This window comes from Colobus angolensis, unplaced genomic scaffold, assembly GCF_000951035.1.
Source record: "Colobus angolensis palliatus isolate OR3802 unplaced genomic scaffold, Cang.pa_1.0 Scaffold356, whole genome shotgun sequence".
NCBI lineage: Eukaryota > Metazoa > Chordata > Mammalia > Primates > Cercopithecidae > Colobus > Colobus angolensis.
In genome coordinates, this window is record NW_012116888.1 from 2,023,137 (window position 1) to 2,045,554 (window position 22,418).

Consider the following 22,418-nt stretch of genomic DNA (forward strand, 5'->3'; position numbering starts at 1 on the left):
AGAAAACCCCATCGTCTCAGCCTAAAATCTCCTTAAGCTGATAAGCAACTTCAGCAAAGTCTCAGGATACAAAATCAAGGCTTGATTTAAATACTTCATTCGGAAAAGCAATCCCAGGTATGCACAAAAATAAGTTAGGTACCAAGGTACTAGAATGTTTTCTATAGTGTTGTTTATAATATGGAACAATCTGACATAAGCTGAGGAACTGATTGAATGCATTATGGTACACCTATAAGATAAATGGTACCAGCTATGAAAATTTTACTTCAAAGTAAGGTTGTAGTAAAGAGTTGAAACAATATCCATATCAAATCTTAAGTGAATTAGGGGGAATTATAACATTACACACACTGCACAGAAAGAATATACTACAGACAGTAAGAATCATCTCTGAGAAGTATAATTTTGGGATATATTTACTTTTTTGTGCTTTTATTTTTTCTCAAAAATTTCTACAATGGATATACATTACTTTTGGAATTGATAAAAATAATGCAATAAATGTGATTTCAAATAGACTTTGCTCAGCCAAGAAGCTGCCCTCCACAGATGATGCTCATTTTAGGCAATAGCAACAAACACTGAAGTCAGCAGTTAGAGGAAAAGGATTTCACAGGGTCCTATGTCTAGAGTAGCGGCAAAAATTAAGTGCAAGATGCACCCATATCTTGGTAAACTGTACAATAATTTCTCATGCCCCTCTCTTCTCAAGTCCCCATCTCCTAAACTAGACACAGTAACACAAAAATTTGTCCCCAACAAATGAGCTGTCAAGATGGGTTGTGCAGGCTTTAGAGCTAATGAATGTCATCATTGCTGTCATTACGAGTAGTCTGTAGGCAATACAGTGTTCTTTCTCCCTCCAAAAGTAACAATAAAATCATGTTTTTTTTTTCTTTAAGTGTTCAGGGTAAAAAATAATAAAGCAAGAAAAGATCAAGGGGGCCAAGTTTTGTGGATTAATTCCAAGTTTTAAGGGTAAGAAAGAAAACAGATACACAGGACTTTCTTTTCTTTTCCTTCCTTCCTTCCTTCCTTCCTTCCTTGCTTCTTTCCTTCCTTCCTCTTTCTTTCTCCCTCTTTCTTTCTTTCTCTTTCTTCTTCCTTCCTTTCTGGGCATGGTGGCACATGCCTTAATCCCAGCTACTCAGGAGGCTGAAGCAGGAGAATTGCTTTAACCCAGGAGGCGGAGACTGCAGCGAACTGAGACTGCACCATTGCACTCCAACCTGGGCAACACAGAGAGACTCCATCTCCAAAAACAAAATCCCTAAACTATGTGGTTCAGAGAGCTTCCAGGTTATTGAATACATCCTCGTGCCAAGCAGAGCAGTGCACACCAACTCCAGAGGGACAGAAGCTCCTGTGCTCAGAACCCTTCTGGACCTCAGCCGATGTATCTCTTTATCTGCCTGTTTATCTGTATCCTTAATTATTTCCAGTAAACATTTAAGTGTTTCCCTGAGTACTGTGAGCTCTTATAGCAAATTATTGAACCTAAGGAGAGGGTCATGGGAACTCCTGATTTATAGACAAGTGAGGCAAAAGTGTGGGCAGACCAGGGTATGACTCATACCTGTAATTCCAGCACTTTGGGAGGGTGTAATGGGAGGAGGACTTGAGGCCAGGAGTTTGAAACCAGTCTGGGCAACATAGTGAGATCCTCAACTCAACAAAAAATAAATTAGCCGGTGTAGTGGTATGCGCCTGTAGTCCTAGCTACTTGGGAGGCTGACGAAGGAGGATTGCTTGAGCCCGGGAGTTCAAGGCTACAGTGAGCTGTGATTGTGCCACTGTACTTCAGCTTGGGTGACAGTGAGACCCTGTTTCAATAATAATAATAATAATAGTGCAGGTAACCCAGAGAAGCAATATTGGTGACTAGCATCCAAAGTTGGAGGAAGACTTACGGAACTGAGGCCTTAATCTGTGGAGTCTGCATGCACTCCAGGTAGTCATTGTCAAAATAAATTAAATTGTAGAGCAGAGTTCCCCAATCCCCAGGCCACGGACTGGTACCAGACCGTGGCCTGTTAGGAACGAGGCCACACAGCAAGAGGTGAGTGGTGGGAGCGAGCATGACCGCCTGAGCTCCACCTCCTGTCAGTTCAGCGGCATCATGAGACTCTCATAGAAGCGTGAACCCTATTGTGAACTGTGCATGTGAGGGATCTAGGTTGCACACTCCTTATGAGAATCGAAAGCCTGAGGATCTGAGGCAGAACAGTTTCATCCCAAAAACATCTCCCCTACCCCGCACCCCCCACCCCCAAAACCATCCGTGGAAAAATTGTCTTCCACGAAACCAGTCCTTGGTGCCAAAAAGGTTGGGAGGCCACTGTTGTAGAGCACCCCGTTGGTTCCACAGAGAACTAGAGAACTGGTTGTTATGAAAAAAGCCACACATCTGGTGTCAGAAATATTGTGAGCAGAGAACACAGCATTTGCCTTCTAGGGCCCTCTGCCCCAGGTTGCTCAGGAGCTCTGGGGCGCAGAGCTCTGTGAGGCAGCGTGCCCAGGCAGCTGGCATTCCAGCATGGACTGCGTCTTCTGTAACAGGGTGGGGTCATTTCCGCACTGCTGGGTGGTCCTCGGCAGCACAGGTGAACATGACAGGCTGGATCACTGGAGAGCAGGCAAGGGTGGTTGTTCCAGGTGGCACTGCCAGGGCTCAGCATGGACCCTGGGGAAATATGGCCTCCCAGAATGAGCACTGAGGCCAGGACGAAAGGACGAGGGTTAGGATGACAGGGGCACAGGAGGGTCTCTGTGCAGGGGGGCTATGAGGGCCTGGGGGTGAGAGACCCCGGGCCTGCCCACCTGTGAACTGTGAAAAAGGGAATGAGCCGCGGGAGCCCAGAGGACCAGGAGCCTGCAGGGGGTTCTGAGCGAGCCCTCAGGCTGAGTCACCTATCAAGGCCACAGTGTCTGAGCTCAGGGCCCCAGGGCCCCCAGCAGTGCCCCAACCCCCCACTGTGTGGGCTGTCCCTGCCTGCGGGGCCACTTCAGGTCGTACCCCTACCTGCTGACCTAACTTTCTTACTCGACCCCCGAATCCCTGGGCTGTGTTCCCTGCTGCTGCCAGCCTGCGGATTGAAGGGACAGCCACCTCCTAGAGACACAGGTAGAAACCAGTCCCCTGGCAGGGCCCTCCTTAGCTAAGGACAGTCACATCGTGCCATTGTCCCAGCTGCCTTGGAGGACCTCAGCTCCTGGCCAGCTGCACCCTAGGCCAGCCATTATTTTATTCTCCATTCCCTTTCTTTTCCATGTGGACCCCACACAACATCTCCATAGGAATGAAGCAGACATGCCCCACCCCCGACCATCATCAGGGACACATCTTCACTCAGCCGCCTAAAAGAAATGATCATACTGGCTTTCAGGTGGACAAACACCATGGATCACATGGGAGAGGCCCTCAGGCTCTGCCCGCACCTCTGCCTCTTATGAAGGCTCAGTCCCTCTTTACCGTTGCCCCTCTGTGGGGTCCGTTAGCTCCATATGGACGGCAGGGAATTGGCTTTCCAGAAACTCATCCTTTCCCTTTTATTTTCTACAGCTGCCCTTGACTTGCCCTTGACCCATTCTCTACTGAGGCTACAACTCTTTGTCTTCCCCTTCACATTCAGAGGTGCTGTTTTTAAGCAAATATTCGATGAAGTTCAGTATTAAATTCAGACCAAAGACCAACAGGGGCTCCCTCCTTCCATTCTCCTCTGGGGGTGTGATCTGAAGTTCCAGTAGCTGCCACATCTGGCCTGCATTTGAAGGAAGTGCACAGCTGATCCTGCAGTCCTGCCGTGCCACCACGTCACAGGTCCACAGCCTCATGCTACGTGTCCTGCCCTCAGACACCCAACTTGGGTTCACTTTGTCATGGGCTCTGGACCCTCACATGGGTGCAGACACCTGTGGAGACCTGCAGAGTCCTGCGGGGCCTCTGTTCTCACGGTTGCATACAGATCCAGCTACTCTCAGAGTCCCCCTTAACTCCCTCAAATACTAATATTGGGATTACTCACACCTTGTGCTTCTCATTGCACAATCCAGTCTGAGACTGGGGCTGGGGACACACCAGGAAGTCTCTGAATGCTCTGCCTCCTGTGTCCTCACCTGGGGTGAGGGAAACCCTCGGGATCATTTCCTGTGTTCTCCCCAAGGGATTAAAACATTGGAGCAGAGCTTTGATCATCTGAACCTTCAGTGGCCCTTTCCCATACTGTCCACTACCTTTGCCCCACCAAGTTTCATGATGTTTATCACGTGCCTCCATGGGCCAGGCAGGCATTTTACAAACATGTTCTCTATCAGTCCTGGCAGCATCATATGAGGGAGACACACAAGACTACAAGGCTGGTAAGGAAGGAACTCGCAGTCATGGGCAGTTGGGATTTCTATTCAACTCTGAAGCACATTCTCTGCCCGCCCCACAGTGCTCCCCCAGAGTGGGTTGTATCGTGGGAACCCGCAGGAGCTGCAGGCCTTGGGGCTCACCATGCCGCGAGTGCACTCGCGGTAGTCCTGCAGGCAGCGGATGTTCTCCCAGGTGCTGTAGGCCCTCAGTCCCACCACCAGAGCTTGCAGTTAGTGACTGTTGACCAGCTCCTTTCCCTGGAAGACATCTTCATCCAGGAGGGCCCCGGCTTACCTGCGGGACAAAGCAGAGATGTGTGATGGAAGTGGCAGTGCACCCAGCACATGTGTGAAGGAGCATTATCTGTGAAGTGCTATAATGCTATTTGAGGAAAGAATATGATGTCAATGATGCATATTTTAAACTGTATATAGTCACTAAAAAATAACATTTAAGACGCTACCTGCGGAATACTAAAAATTATTCAATTAGTCAACGAAACACAGGAGCAGAGGGAAAAGGGAACAAATAACATATGGGATAAATAGAGAAAAAGTTGCAGGATAATATTCTAAAACTCTATGTTTGTTGATAGTTACATTAGGTGCAAATGGTTTAAACAGTATTATTTAACTTGGAGATTGTCAGACATGATTTTTAAAAAATCAAGATTCAACTAGATGCTTTATATAAGAAAGCCACTCAAAATACAAAGACAAATAGGTCAAAAGAAATATAACAAAAAATTTATACCTGCAAACACTGCAAACACTAACCACAGGAATAGCAGAGGCTTGTGGGCATCTGATGTAGACCCCAAGGTTAAACCTGCTTCTCCAAAGTCTACCAAAGTCTTCATGGGTCTGTCAAAACTGTCACCCTGCACCATGACTGTACCTGCAACCATGAGTCTCCACCACATCGCTCTCCCATTGGAAAACCTCTCCTTTGCTTTCTTTTCAAGTTTACTTTTCTTCCAATCCATTTATAGGCCTCACTACTCACGCTGACATCTGTCTAGGCACTCCTTGACTCAGCACAAAGTGGCCCCCTAGGCTCAACTCTCCCCTTATTTTGGTCTACACACATACAATCACGTTCCAAATTATTTTCTTTTATCAACACACACACAAAAGTTTCACATGCCTCTTGTGTTTGTAACTTTTTAATTCCACTTCCCTTGGAAATTCTGTAACTTACAACAATAAAGTATACCTCAATTCCACTCCCCCATCCACTTTGCTACTGTTGAGATTTTATATATAAAGATATGTATACATATTACATATATAGATACAGATCTTCTGTATGTGTTATAAACCTCATGGCTATTTTTGCTTTAAACAACTTATCTTCTTCCCTAATCAACAATATTGAGAAATAATATATTATAATGATGCATTCATTCAAAGTGCACCACTTGAAGAGTTTTGACAACCGTACACACCCATGACAATAGCATCACAATCAAGCTACAGAACAAAATGCCTCATGTCTTTTTGCAGTCCATTCCTTTCTTTACTCCCACCCCAAGGCAACCACTGATCTGTTCTTTGACACTATAGATGAGATGTGTTTTAAGTAAACTGAATTGCAGAGTATGTGTTGTCCTGATTCTTTCAATCAGCATGCTGTTTTGAAGTTCATCCACCTTACAATATGTATTTGCAGTTGTTCCATTTTATTGCTAGTAGTACTCTAGTCTATGTAATGCACTCATCACATTCATTTATGCATTCACTTGTTGATGAACATTTTGAATGTTTCTAGTTCGGGACTACTGCACATAAAACTGTTAGGAAAATTCATGTACAATTCTTAGAGAAAATACATGTCTTCATTTATCTTGAGAAAATATATTGAAGTGAAATGGCTCAGTCATATGGTAGATGCATTTCTAACTTTTTTAAGAAACTGCCAAATAATTTTTCCAAAGTAGTTATGCAATTTTACACTCCTACCAGCGGTGTACAATAATTATAGTTGTTCTACATTCCTGCCAACAATTGGTCTTTACAGTCTTTTTAATGTTAGTCATTCTAGTGTATATGTAATGGTATCTCCTTATGGTTTCAATTTGCATCTGTAAAATGGAGATATAATTTCCTATTTCATAGGGTCTTTGGGAAAACTGAGGCTCAACTGAGGTAAACCTACCTGAGTCAAGGTCCCATATGTGTTAGGGCAGAGCTAGGATTTAAACCCAGGCCTCTCTATTCCTAAATAGCATGCTCTTTTCATTATAAATAATGTTCCTGTCAGTGCCCTGAGCAAGTTTGTGGCATTTTCATCTATGCTATATTATCATCACCCATGCTCCAGACTGTGACTATAATACAATGACTCTCAGAGAATCTCAGAAATGGGCATTTAAAAAAATGTATACATGATTCCCCATTGATCTCTCCAATCACACACACCCCCACCTCTCCCCATTCCCCAGGGGTGGAAATAGGTGGGAAATAAGAAACAAACAGTCTTTAAGAAACGGATTGTGAGAGACCCCAGCCAAGCTTCCAGCTGCCACATAAAGAGGTGCACCAGTGGCTCTTATTCTTTGTTGTACCCTTATATTTGTTTAACCAAGGAGTCTGAGAAGTCTTTCATGTTCACTGTGTTTTAGAGTACAGGAGGAGCATGTCTTAAGAAAATCTGATTGAGAAACCCATGGTGGCCCAAAACATAAATTAGGAAATAGGGATTCTGGAGGCAAAATTATTTCTCATTTCTAAACATGTTTATTTAATAGGTGATGTCTCAAGAAATGCAAGGTATTTGTTTATGGATTACATCCATTCAAAGAACAGATTAAACAAAGTGTTAGACCTGTATTAGTCTGTTTTCACACTGCTAATAAAGACATACCTGAGACTGGGTAATTTATAAAGCAAAAAGGTTTAACAGACTCACAGTTTCACATAGCTGGGGAGGCCTCACAATCATGGTGGAAGGCAAAAGGTATGTTTTACATGATGGCAGGCAAGAGAGAGAATGAAAGCCAAGTGAAAGGGGAAACCCCTTGTAAAACAATCAGATCTTATGAGACTTATTCACTACCACAAGAAGAGTATAGGGGAAACTGCCCACATCATTCAATTTGCTCCCACTGAGTCCCTCCCACAACACATGGAATTATGGGAGCTACAATTCAAGATGAGATTTGGGTGGGGACACAGCCAAAACATATCATTCCACACCTGGCCCCTCCCAAATCTCATGTCCTCACATTTCAAAACCAATCATCCCTTGCCAACAGTCCCCCAAAGTCTTAAGTCATTTCAGCATTAACTCAAAAGTTTACAGTCCAAAGTCTCATCTGAGACAAAGCAAGTTAAAGCAAGTCCCTTCTGCCTATGAGCCTGTAAAATCAAAAGCAAGTTAGTTACTTCCTAGTTACAATGGTGGTACAGGCACTGGGTAAATACAGCTGTTCCAAATGGGAGAAATTAGCCAAAACAAAGGGCTACAGGCACCCTGTAAGTTCAAAATCCAGTGGGGTGATCAAATCTTAAAGCCCCAAAATGATCTCCTTTGACTCTTTGTCTCACATCCAAGTCACACTGATGCAAGAGGTGGGTTCCCATGGTCTTGGGCAGCTCTGCTCCTCTGGATTTGCAGGGTACAGCTCCCCACCCCAGTTGCTTTCACAAGTTGGTGGTGAGTGCAGCTTTTCCAAGTGCACGGTGCAAGCTGTCAGTGGATCTACCATTATGGGGTCTGGAGGACACAGCTGTACTAGGCAGTACCCCAGTGGGGACTCTGCGTGGGGACTTCAACCCCACATTTCCCTTCCATACTACCCTAGCAAAGGTTCTCCATGAGGAGCCCCACCCCTGCAGCAAACTTATGCCTGGACATCGAGGCATTTCCATACATCCTCTGAAATCTAGGCAGAGGTTTCCAAACCTCAATTCTTGACTTCTGTGCACCTGCAGGCTCAACACAACATGGAAGGTACTACCCCCTTTAGAGGGGCTTGTACCCTCTAAAGCCATGGCTCTAGCTGTACCTTTGCCCCTTTTAGCCTGAAGCAGCTGGGATGCAGGGCACAAAGTTCTTAGGCTGCACACAGCAGGAAGACCCTGGGCCTGGCCCGTGAAACCATTTTTTCCTCCTAGGCCTCCCAACTTGTGATGGGAGGGGCTGCTGCAAAGGTCTCTGACATGCTCTGGAGACATTTTCCCCATTGTCTTGGGGATTAGCATTTGGTTCCCATTACTTATGTAAATTTCTGCAGCAGGCTTGAATTTCTCCTTAGAAAATGGGTTTTTCTTTTCTACTGTATCTTCAGGCTGCAAATTTTCTGAGCATTTATACTCTGTTTCCCTTTTAAAACAGAATGCTTTTAACAGCACCCAAGTCATCTCTTGAATGCCTTGCTGCTTAGAAATTTCTTCCACCAGATACCCTAAATCATCTCCCTCAATTTCAAAGTTCCACACATCTCTAGGGCTGGAGCAAAATGCCACCAGTCTGTTTGCTAAAACATAGAAAGAGTCACCTTTACTCCAGTTCCCAACAAATTCTTCATCTCCATCTGAGTCCACCTCAGCCTGAATTTCATTGTCCATATCATTATCACCATTTTGGTCAAAGCCCTTTAAGAAGTCTCTAGGAAGTTCCAAATTTTTCCCATTTTCCCTTCTTCTTCTGAGCCCTCCAAACTGTTCCAAACTCTGCCTGTTACCCAGTTCTAAAGTCGCTGGCTATGTTTACAGCAGCACAACACTCTACTGGGACCAATTTACTCTATTAGTCCGTTTTCACACCACTGATAAAGACATACACAAGACTAGGTAATTTATAAAGAAAAACAGGTTTAATGGACTCACAGTTCCATGTGGCTGGGGAGGCCTCAAAATCATGGCAGAATGTGAAAAGCATGTCTTACACTGTGGCAGGCAAGAAGACAATGGGAGACAAATGAAAGGGGTTTCCCCTTATAAAACTGTCAGATCTCATGACACTTATTCACTACCATGAGAACAGTATGGCAGAAACTGGCCCCATGATTCAATTATCTCCCACTGGGTCCCTCCCACAGCATGTGGGAATTATGGGAGCTATAGTTCAAGATGAGATTTCGGTGGGGACACAGCCAAACAACGTCAAGAACACACCACCATGGTAAGATCCATGAGAAATACCACAATGTATCTCAAACCAGAAAGTCAATGAGATGGCAAGATCCTACTTACAAAAGTTTATTTTGTATAAAAAGACCAAACTAGATTTTTTGGCAATAAGCTATTAGAATCATATTTTTAAAAGTCTAGTGCAAAAATGGCAGGGATGAGTAACGTCCAAGGTGCTTAACTATCCTGAACTTCATTTTTTAACAGAGAAGACTGGTGAATTTCTGCAAACTGTGAAGGGTTATTACACTCATTCATTTATTCAACAAATATTCATAAAGTCTAACTTTGTGCAAGGCATCATTTCAGCTGCTGTTGTAACATTAATCAAAAAAACAGAGAAAAATCTCTGTCCTGTTGATTGGTCTTGAGACATTAAATGAGTTACTACACATGAAATCTTAGGACAGTGCCTGGTAAATGGCAAGCATTTGAATATGTGTTAGCTATTTTCTTAATTTGACCATTACAGATATTGGGTAAATGGAGATTGCCCAAGAGAACAAGTGAATCCAGTTGAAAGACAGCAGCAGGGACAATGCTGTGGCCCCTCCTTCCCTGAGATGCATCCTGGACTGTGCGAGCTGCCCATTTGGCCTGGAATAAAGAGGAGAGGCAGACCCTAAAATACTCACTTTGGCTGGTGCACTGAAAATACTGGTTTTTAAAAAATGTTAACCATTTTCTAAGCTAGGAAATTCGTCCCTGTAGCAAATCCCACTAGATGATTCCAAAGGGAGATATCAGCTCCCAGCTTCCTTGGCCAGCTACCTCATGGACCCTTCAGAAATGTGTGTTTCAAAGATGATCAAATGATTCAAAAGCAAAGCTCCAAGCAACCCCACAGCCAGGTGTGATGTAGTTACACAAGGCAATTTCATTTTGTAGGTGAATTAACCTGTGCAGAGACAGACACTACTAGGTGTGATGATGCCAAATTAAGGATCCACAACGTCTGTGCTCACAGAGTTTATAATCACAAACCAAAAGTAACAGTGCAATGACAAGACGGGCCCAGGCTGCTGCTCCAGGAAGCTTATATGGGGGCTCCTTATTACAGAAGGGGCTCTGGGAGAGTGTCTTAGAGAAGTTGGCAGCCTCAACGGGGTCTCAAAAGATAAGCATTAACTTATCAGGTGAGGGAAGCGAGAGTGTGAGGGGAAGGAAGTCTGTAAGAAAGGTCACAGCAGGAGTATAGGACAGGTGTGGAGTCCTCAGCAGAGGACAGAGAGGTGGGAGAGGGATGGAGGTGGGAAGGCCCGGCAGGTGGAAGGCACCCCAGGGCCACATGTGGGAGCTTGAGTTCGACCCATGATTTGGTTTGGCTCAGTGTCCCCACCCAAATCTCATCTTGAATTGAATTGTAATCCTCATGTGTTGGGGGAGGGGCCTGGCGAGAGGTGATTGAATCATGGGGGTGGACTTTCCCCCTGGCTGTTTTTGTGTTAGTGAGTTCTCACGAGATCTGGTTGGTTAAAAGTGTGTGACACTTCCCCCTTTGCTCCTTCTCTCTCCTGCTGCCATATGAAAAAGGTGCTTGCTTCTCCTTTGCCTTCCACCATGATTGTAAGTTTCCTGAGGCCTCCCTGTCATGCTTCCTGTTAGGCCTGTGGAACTATGAGTCAATTAAACCTCTTTTCTTCATAAATTACCCAATCTGAGGTAGCTCTTTGTGGCAGCGAAAGAACCAACTAATATAACCCAATACAGAAGATGTGGAAGGCCCCAGGAGGATGGCAGTTGGCAGGTAGGAATTTAGATTTCATTTCAGGTAGAGGGCTGGTGATTCCTGGAGAACGGATTTGAAGAGGGCCAGGCTGAATGGGGAGGGAGTGTGCAACCAGGCATGGTCGGGGAGACATGACAGGGAAAGAAGGCTTTGAGTAATTTCAATGTAGGAGGAAAAATCATCACAATGTGGTAATTGGTGGGATGGGGGGATAGAAAGTTTGAGGGTCCTGGGGGGGATGGCAATAGCAGCTAACATTTATCAGGCATTTATTATCCTCCAGACCCTAATCTAAGCATGTTCAAATATTCACTCATTCAATTCTTCTAATAACCCTCTAAGTCAGGTATTATTATTCCTATTTTATGGATGGGGAAAATGAGGCACAGCATATCAGCAGCCTTCTCAAAGTTATACAATTAGTGAATGGCAAGATCAGGATTATGACCCCAAAAGCAGGGTCACAGGGGGCCTGCTCCTTGCTGCCACACTGGAGCATGTATGATATGCCGGACCCTGTCTTAAGCCCATTTCATGTGTTAAGTCATTTAATCCCTTGACAACCCAAAGTAGGTACAGAAATACCTCATTTAATTGCATTTTGCAGATATTACACTTTTTAAAACTTGAGCCTTGTGGCAACCCTGCACTGAGGAAGTCTATCAGAGCCCTTTCTCTAACAGGACATACTCACTTTGTGTGTTTGTGATGTTTTGGTAATTCTCATAATATTTCAAACTTTTTCATCATCATTATATCTGTTATGGTGATCTGTCATCAGTGATCTTTGATGTTACTATTGTAATTGTTTTGGAGCATCCAAAACAATTAATAAGACAGGGAACTTAACTGGTAAATGTTGTGTGTTCTGACTGCTCCACTAACCTGCCATTCTCCCATCTCTCTCCCTCTTCTCAGGCCTCTCTATTCCCTGAGACACAACTATGTTGAAATTAGGCCAGTAACCCTACAGTGGCCTCTGAGTGTTCAAGTGAAAGGAAGAGTCATATGTCTTTCTAGATCAAAAGCTAGAAATGCTTAAAAGAAAAAGAAAAAGAAAAAGAAAGCTAGAAGCCCAGTGAGGAAGGCATGTTGAAAACTGAGAAAGGCTGAAAGTTAGGCCTCTTGTGCCAAAGAGTTAGCCAAGTTGTGAATGCAAAGGAAAAGTTCTTGAAGGAAATTAAAAGTGCTACTCCAGTGAACACACAAATGATAAGAAAGCAAAACAGACTTTTGCTGATATACAGAAAGTTTTAGTGGTCTGGATGGAAGATCACACAAATCACAACATTCCCTTAAGCCAAAGCCTAATCCAGAACAAGGTCATAACTCTCTTCAACTCTACAAAGGCTGAGAGAAGTGAGGAAGCTACAGAAGAAAACTTTGAGGCTAAGTTGGTTCTTGAATTTTAAAGAAAGACACCATCTCCATAGCATAAAATTGCAAGGTGAAGTAGCAAGTCCTGATGTAGAAGCTACAGCTTAAGTAGCAAGTTATCCAGAAGATCCAGCTAAAATAAGTGATTATGGTAGCTACACTTAACAACGTATTTTCAGCGTAGGTGAAACAGCCTTGGAAGATGTTTCCATCTAGGACTTTCATCAGTACTTGCTTTAAAACTTCAAAGAACAGACAGAATCTCTTGTTAGGAGCTAATGCAGCTGGTGGCTTTAAGTTGAAGCCAATGCTCATTTACTATTTCAAAAATCCTCAGGCCATCAAGAATTATACTGAATTTACTCTGACTGTACTCTAGAAATGAAATAACAGCACCGGGTTGATAGCACATCTGTTTACAGCATAGTTTACTGAATATTTTAAGCCTGTTGTTGAGAACTAATGCTCAGAAATAAGGATTCCTTTCAAAATGTTACTGCTCATTGACAATGCACCTGGTCACTTAGAAGCTCTGAGGGAGATGTACAAGGAGATACATGTCATTTTCATGCCTGTTAACACAACAACCATTCTCCAGCCCATGGATCAAGGGGCAATTTTGACTTTCAAATCTCTTTATTAAATACATTTTATAAGGCTATGGCTGTCATCAATAGTGATTCTTCTTATGGACCTGGGTAAATTGAAAACCTTCCTCACCATTCTAAGGGTCATTAAGAACATTTGTGATTCATGGGAGGAGGTCAAAATACCAGCATTAGCAGAAGTTTGGAAGAAGTTGATGTTCCAACCCTCATGGATGACTTTGAGGGGTTCAAGACTTCAGTGGAGAAAGTCACTGCAGATACGGTGGAAACAGCTAGAGAACGAGAATTAGAAGTGGAGCCTGAAGGTGTGACGGAATTGCTGCAATCTCATAATAAAACTTTCACAGATGAGGAGTTGCTTCTCGTGAATGAGCAAAGAAAGTGGTTTCTTGACACAGAATCTACTCGTGGTGAAAATGCTGTGAACATTGTTGAAATAACAAAAGAGGGTTTAAAATGTCATGTACACTTAGTTGAAAAAGCAGCAGCAAGGTTTGAAACGATTGGCTCCAATTTGGGAAAAAAATTCTGCCATGGGTAAAATGCGACCAAATGGCATCAGATGCTACAGAAAAATGCTTCATGAAAGGAAGAGTCAATTGTTGCAGCAAACTTCGTTGTTATCTTAAGGTATTGCCATAGCCACCCCAGCCTTCAGCAATTACCAACCTGATCAGTCAGCAGCCATCAACATCAAGTCAAGACCCTCCACCAGCAAAAAGATTCACTCACTGAAGGCTTAGATGCTCATTAGCATTTTTTAGCAGAAAGTCTTTTTTTTTTTAGCAGAAATTATTTTTAAGAAGGGCATGTATATGTTTTAGACATAATGCTGTTGCACACATAATAGGCTGTAGTACAGTGTAAATATAACTTTTATATACACTGGGAAACAAAAAATTATGACTTATGTTATTGTGATATTCACTTTATTGCAGTGATCTAGAACCAAACCTGCAATGTCTCTGAGGTATATCTGTACTGACATTCATGCTCTGTTTCTCTTTCTTTCTTTCTTTCCTTCTTTTTTGAGATGGAGTCTCGCTCTTGTCACCCAGGCTGGATGACAATGGTGCGTTCTCGGCTCACTGCAACCTCTGACTTCTGAGTGCAAGCAATTCTCCTGCCTCAGCCTCCTGAGTAGCTGGGATTATAGGCCCCCACCACCACACCCAGCTAATTTTTTTGTATGTTTAGTAGGGATGGGGTTTTACCATGTTAGCCAGGTTGGTCTCGAACTTCTGCCCTCTGCCTCCCAAAGTGCTGAGATTACAGGCATAAGCCACCGCACGAGGCCTCACTCTCTGTTTCTAATGAGGGAATGCACATTTAGAAAATTTAAACAATTGCTCATAAGGATGGTAAGTGGAGAGACTGGGATTTGAACTCAGGATAGTCTGGAAACTGTCCATTTCCTGCTCACCTAACTCCAGATCTGTACACTTAAAGATGTATACTCTCTTTGCACTTGAGTAGGACCAAATGCATTGAATAAACATCTAACCAGTCAAACCTCCACTTACCCAGACCCTGAACCTTGAAACCAATTGACTGGCAGCCTACATTCATGGAAAGTTAGGAGATGGGCCCTATATCAAGATTTGACATCCTTAGTAGAGAAAAAAAAGAAAAACAGAAAAGATGTGTGTTGCGGGGAGGTAGTTAGCATAAAATTTTGTCATGTTTCAACCAGTTTTATGAAGCTATTTCCTTACAAGTTGGAAAACAGGTAGCAGGGACAGTAAACTAGGAACAAACTAGAAAACCAAAATATTGTCACAGAATGTGCCAAATTTTTCCTGGGCTTGTGTTAAAATAAAGGCAGCCTCTTTCCCCTAATTGTGACACTGCCTTCCTGGGGATTCCTATGACCAGATTTTCCATGGGTCAACCCCCTACTGTGATGGGGGGAGACAGGGAATGAAAGAAGCAGGAGGGAAGGAAAGAAGCTGCAGAGCTACAATGGGGACAATGAGCTGGGCCAGAGACTATGGAGGGTGCAAGGAGGCCCAAGTCAAGAAATTTAGAAGGTCCTTGGGGGCAATTAGGCTGACAGCTGGTGAAGGCAAGTGTCGATCTGTCCTGTTCAATGTGGCACTCATGAATGGCACATGGTAAGGGCTCTGGGGTTCTTTTTTTCATCAATTACTTAATTTCTATTGATCACCTCTTGTTTCTTTCCTTGACACCTAAAGCTAGAACTGAGACATTTCTCTAAATCTCTGATATAGGTACTTGGAAGGTGTCTAACTAAGATCGAGAGAAACTTTAATTTTCATTAACAGTGTAACACAGCACTTACAAAATCAAGCTTAAATCAAGCCAAAATATTAACAAAGCGGAAGAAAAAGGAAACATGTCAATACATGTAACACTTTTGTTATAAATATATGACAGATACATATTTATAAATGTAGAATAGATAGCAACTCTTTCTTATGTAGTCTAATAACTTCTGTGTCACAAACGTGTAAATAGTTGACTGAGAAGCAAATGTATGCAGAGTCCTGCCTCTGTAACAGTTACAAGTCCCACTGGGGAAAACTCAAAGAAAGAAATTGTTTTCCTTTGGCATGCATATGGGAAATTTTCCGGTTTCATCATCAAGTTATTCAGATCCGATTTAAACTTTCATGATAATATAACACTGTTGCCTGTTTTCTCTTTGTGAAGTTTGCAGGTCATGCTAGGAAGCTCCCTAAAAAGATCCTGTGATTCTCAACTACGAATGCTCATTAGAATCACCTAGGGAGCTAATATACACACGATGGATCCCTGAGACACAGCCTAGACTTAAAAGTCACATACAGCAAAAAGGCTGGGAAGGAGGAATTGGGAATACACTGTGTAAGATTCTGACACTAGTGGGAAGATTGGGAAATAGAATAGTATTATTTGAAGGTAGTCTATGATTTATTAAAGATGTATATTGTAAGCCTTGGGTCAACAATCAAAGTATGTTTTTTAAATGTATAAATAAGTCAATAAAAGTGATAAAATAGAATAATAAGTTAGGTTCAACTCAACCAAGAGCAAGCAGAAAAATGGAAAAAAACATTAAAGGAGAGAAAATTAAAAATCAGCTATCAATATGACAGATTTTAATCCAAACATGTCAGCAATCCCTTTAAACGCAATCTGTCTAAACAAACCATTTAAAAGCCAGAAATTGTAAAACTGGATAAAAAGGCAAGACCCAATTACATGCTGTTTACAAGTAACCCACTGTAATGATACAGGTAGGTTAAAAGTATGAAGAAAGACATACCATAAAAACACTTAGGAAACCCAGAGTAACTATATTAATATGACAAAGTAGACTTCAGGACTAGGATACTTTCAGGGATCAACAGAGAAATTATATAATGACAAATAAGTCAATTCTCTAAGAAGAAATAAACCTGCATGTGTATGCACCAAAACAACAACAACAAAAAACTTAAAATATTTGAGGAAAAAATGGATAAAACTGAAAGAATAAACAAATTCATAATAACTGAAAATGCCAACCCACTCCTTGCAGTCATTGATAAAACAAGTAAGCAGAAAACCAATAATGATATATACGATCTGCAGAGCACAATTAACCAACTTGACGTAATTGACATTTATAACACTGTCCTCCCAACCACAACAAAATACACATCCTTTTTAAGTGTACACAGAACACTATTTATACTGAGCCATACATTTCGAAGAATAAAATTCATACAAAGGATGTTATTGGACCATGACAGCAGTTATAAATAATTCAGGGGCGGAAAGGTAAGTCTTAAGGAGAAATTTAAACTATTTTTAACTAAATGAAAATGCAACATATCAAAATGAGAAAGATGCAGCTAAAGCCAAGCTTAAAGAGAAATTTTAATGTGGATTGATTATATTAGGCAAGAAGCAATGTCTCAAAGCAGTAACCTAACCTTTCACCTTAAGAGAGGGGGATGGATATATAGAGACACAGAGAGGGAGAGAGAGAGAGAGAGCAAGAGAGAGCAAATTAAAGCAAGCAGAAGGAAAGAAATAAAGATTGGAGCAGGTAGCAATGAAATTTAAATTAAAAATAGAGAAAATCAATCACATAAAATATGGAAAAAGCAACATAATTGACAGGCCTCTACCCAAAGTGATATGAGAGAGACAAAACAGTGGGGATAAGGAAAGAGGACATAAAACATCAGGAAGGAAAGGGGAGAAATTGTACTGATCCTACAGACATTAAAAAGAAAAGGAAATGCTACAACCAACACCATCACCATAAATTTGACCAATTAGATAAAATAAATTTGAAAAGCACTCAAAGAATTAGGTAATCGGAAAAGTCCTATGTTTATTAAAATCTACACAACAAAAGCTCCTAGAACTAAGTCAATAGTATTCCTACATGTTAGAAATAAACAACTGTACATTCAAAAAGCTAAAATGCTTGGGTATCAACATAATAAAACATGAGTAGGGTTTGTATGTTGGAAACTTCAAAACAGAACTCAAAGAAGACCTAAATAAATGAAAAGATATACAGTGTTCATGTATTGAAAGACTCAATATTAAGAGGCAGACTATCCCCAATTTGATTTCTAAGTCAATACTATCCCAAGAAAAACATCACTTATCTTTTTCGTAGATATTAACAAGATGATTCTAAAATACATAACCAAAGGCCAAAAACAGAAGAGCCAAAACAATTCTCAAAAAAGAACATTAGAGAGCTGACACTACCCAATTTCAAGAAAAAACAAAATTTAAAGCCATTGAACCAAACCAAAATTTAAAACTATTGCTCTTATTAAGGCACTCTTAAGAGAATAAAAAGAAGTGACAAACTTGGAGAAAACATTTGCAAACAAAAATATGATGCAAAAAGTCTATTTAGAACCTATAAAGAACTCTTGCACTCAACAACAAGAAAACAAACAACTCAACTGAAAAATTGATAAAAGACCTGAACAAACACTTCACTAAAGAAGATACACAGATGGCAAATAAGTACATGAAAAGACACTAACCATTATTAGTTATTAGTGTAATAAAAATGTAAAACTACAAACTATTAGAGACAACTATCAGAAAGACAGAAAACAAATAAAAATCAAAATGAAATCTGACAATAACAATGGCTAGCAAGGATGCAGGACAACTGCACCCTTATACATCACTGATGAAAACACAAAATGATACAACCACTTTGGAAAACATGTTAGCAATTTCTTATAAAGTTAAACATACACTTAACACTTGACCTACCAGTCCTACTTATAGGTATTTGCCCTAGTCAATCAAAACCTTATATTCACACAAAAACTTGTTGAGAATAGTTTTTAGTAGTTATTTATAATTGTAAAAACTAGAAACAACCTACATGTTCCTCACCAGTTAAATGGATAAACAGCCTGTGGTACATCTATACAATGGAATACTACTCAGCAATCAAAAGTAGGAAAATATTGATTCACACAATGATATAGATGAATCTGAAATTCATTTTGTTAAGTGAAAGAAGGTAGATCCAAAAGGCTACATATTGTACAATTCTGTGTGTATGGCATTCTAGAAAAGGAAAAACTATAGGTATAAAATACAGGTTGCTGGGGGTAAGACTGTGGGAAGGAGTTAACTATAAAGAGACAGCACAAGGGAATTTGGGGGGAGGTGGAACAATTTTGTCTGATACTGAAGTGGAACAACTCTATGTCCTTGTCAAAACCTATAGAACCATACAACACAAAGTGTGATTTTCTTTACTATTATAGCTTAAGTTCTGGGGTATATGTGCAGAATGTGCAGGTTTGTTACAAAGGTATATATGTGCCATGGTGTTTTGCTGCACCCATCAACCCTACATTAGGTATTTCTCCTAATGCTATCCCTCCTCTTGCCCTCCCACCCCCTAACAGGCCCTGGTGTGTGATGTTCCCCTCCCTGTGTCCATGTGTTCTCATTGTTCAACTCCCACTTACGAGTGAGAACATGCGGTGTTAGGTTTTCTGTTCCTGTGTTAGTCTGCTGAGAATGATGGTTTCCAGCTTCATTTCTGTCCCTGCAAAGGACATGAATTCATCCTTTTCTTATGGCTGCATAGTAGTCTGTGGTATATATATGCCACATTTTCTTTATCTAGTCTACCATTGATGGGCATTTGGATTGGTTCCAAGTCTTTGCTATTGTGGACAGTGCCGTAATAAACATATCTGTGCATGTGTCTTTATAGTAGAATGATTTATAATCCTTTGGGTATATAGCCAATAATGGGATGGCTGGGTCAAATGGTATTTCTGGTTCTAGATCCTTGAGGAATTGCCACACTGTCTTCCACAATGGTTGAAACAGTTTACAATCCCACCAACAGCATAAAAGTATTCCTATTCCTCCACATCCTCTCCAGCATCTGTTGTTTTCTGACTTTTTAATAATCACCATTCTAACTGGTGTGAGATGGTATCTCATTGTGGTTTTGATTTGCATTTCTCTAATGACCAGTGATGATGAGCTTTTTTTTTTTCATATATTTGTTGGCTGCATAAATGTCTTCTTTTGAGAAGTGTCTGTTCATATCCTTCACCCACTTTTTGATGTGGTTGTTTTTTTCTTCTATATTTGTTTAAGTTCTTTGTAGATTCTGGATATTAGCCCATTGTCAGATGGATAGACTGCAAAAATTGTCTCTCATTCTATAGGCCGCCTGTTCACTCTGATGATAGTTTCTTTTGCTGTGCCAAAGCTCGTTAGTTTAATTAGATCCCATTTGTCAATTTTGGCTTTTGTTGCCATTGCTTGTGGTGTCTTAGTCATGAAGTCTTTGTCCATGCCTATGTCCTGAATGGTATTGCCTAAGTTGTCTTCTAGGGTTTTGATGGTTTTAGGTCTTATGTTTAAGTCTTTAATCCATCTTGAGTTAATTTTTCTATAAGGTGTAAGGAAGGGGTTCAGTATCAGCTTTCTGTATATGGCTAGCCTGTTTTCCCAACGCCATTTATTAAATAGGGAATCCTTTCCCTATTGCTTGTTTTTGTCAGGTTTGTCAAAGATCAGATGATTGTAGATGTGTGGTGTTATTTCTGAGGCCTCTGTTGTGTTCCACTGGTCTATATCTCTGTTTTGGTACCAGCACCATGTTGTTGTGGTTACTGTAGGCTTGTAGTATAGTCTGAAGTCAGGTAGTGTGATGCCTCCAGCTTTGTTCTTTTTGCTTAGGATTGTCTTGGTTATGTGGGCTCTTTTTTGGTTCCATATGAAATTTAAAGTAGTTTTTTCTAATTCTGTGAAGAAAATCAATGGTATCTTGATAGGATAGCATCAAATCTATAAATTACTTTGGGCAGTATGACCATTTTCACGATGAGCATGGAATGTTTTTTCCATTTGATTATGTCCTCTCTTATTTCCTTGAGCAGTGGTTTGTAGTTCTCCTTGAACAGGTCTTTCACATGCCTTGTAAGTTGGATTCCTAGGTATTTTATTCTCTTTGTAGCAATTTTCACTCATGATTTGGCTGGTTGTCTATTATTGGTGCCAAAACTTCCAATACTATGTTGAACAGGAGTGGTGAGAGAGGGCATCCTTGTCTTCTGCTGGTTTTCAAAGGGAATGCTTCCAGTTTTTGCACATTCTGTATGATATTGGCTGTGGGTTTATCATAAATAGCTCTTATTATTTTGAGATACGTTCCATCGATATCTAGTTTATTGAGAGTTTTTAGCATGTAGGGGTGTTGAATTTTGTCAAAGGTCTTTTCTGCATCTATTGAGACAATCACGTGGTTTTTGTCATTGGTTCGGTTTATGTGATGGATTATGTTTACTGATTTATGTTGAACCAATCTTGCATCTCAGGGATGAAGCCAAATTGATGATGGCGGATAAGCTTTTTGATGTGCTGCTGGATTCGGTTTGCCAATAGTTTATCGAGGATTTTTCCATCGATGTACATCAGGGATATTGGCCTGAAATTTTGTTGTTGTTGCTGTGTTTCTGCCAGGCTTTGGTGTCAGGATGATGCTGACCTCATAAATGGGTTAGGGAGGATTCCCTCTTTTTCTATTTTTGGAAATAGTTTCAGAAGGAATGGTACCAGCTCCTCTTTGTACTTCTGGTAGAATTTGGCTGTGAATCTGTCTGGTCCTGGATTTTTTTGCTTGCTAGGCTATTAATTACTGCCTCCGTTTCAGAACTTCTTATTGGTCTATTCAGGGATTCAGCTTCTTCCTGGTTTAGTCTTGGGAGGGTGTATGTGTCCAGGAATTCACCCATTTCTTCTAGGTTTTCTAGTTTATTTGTGTAGAGGTGTTTATAGTATTCTCTGATGGTAGTTTGTATTTCTGTGGGATCAATGGTGATATCCCCTTTATCATTTTTTATTGCATCTATTTGATTCTTCTCACTTTTCTTCTTTACTAGTCTGGCTAGCAGTCTATTTTGTTAATCTTTTCAAAAAACCAGTTCCTGGATTCACTGATTTTTTTACGGGTTTTTTGTGTTTCTATCTCCTTCAGTTCTGGTGTAATCTTAGTTGTTTCTTGTCTTCTACTAGCTTTTGAATTTGTTTGCTCTTGTTTCTCTACTTCTTTTAATTGTGATGTTAGTGTGTTGATTTTAGATCTTTCCTGCTTTCTCTTGTGGGCATTTAGTGCTATAAATTTCCCACTACACACTCCTTTAAATGTGCCCCAGAGATTCTGGTACATTGTGTCTTTGTTCTCATTGGTTTCAAAGAACTTATTTATTTCTGCCTTAATTTCATTGTTTACCCAATAGGTTATTTGAAAAGATTAACTAAGCTGATAAACACCCAGCATAATTGGCTGAAAAAAAAAGAAGCAAAAAAATTGTTTTCTTTTACACATAAGTGACATTGTCACAGATCTTACAGTCATTAATATACTAATAAGGAAATATTATTAACATATACATTTTACAAATTAGTGAAGAAGTGAACAAATTTCTCAAAAATACAGGGTAACAAAACTAACAAGAGAAGAAATTGGCAAGACTGAAGACTCATATTTCTTAAAGAAATTAATAAAGTCATTAAAAACTTTCCAATAAAAAAACAAAAAGCCCATATCCATACCATCTTAGTAAATACTATCAAGCATTTAAGAAAGAAATAAGAGCAATCTTACACAAACTGCTTAAGAAAAATAGAGAAGAGACAACTTTCCTATTTCTTTTATGAGGACAATATAACACTGATAACAAAATCTTCCAAGGAAATTT

The 22,418-nt window shown here is 40.8% G+C and overlaps 1 protein-coding gene across 1 annotated transcript in view; it reads right to left on the minus strand.

Moving 5' to 3' along the window:
* Positions 1-22,418, minus strand: part of ACOXL (acyl-CoA oxidase-like) — a 341,854-nt gene that overhangs the window by 188,848 nt on the left and 130,588 nt on the right. The window contains 1 exon segment of the mRNA XM_011953095.1: positions 4,497-4,649. Within this exon segment, the coding sequence (XP_011808485.1) occupies positions 4,497-4,649 (153 nt within the window).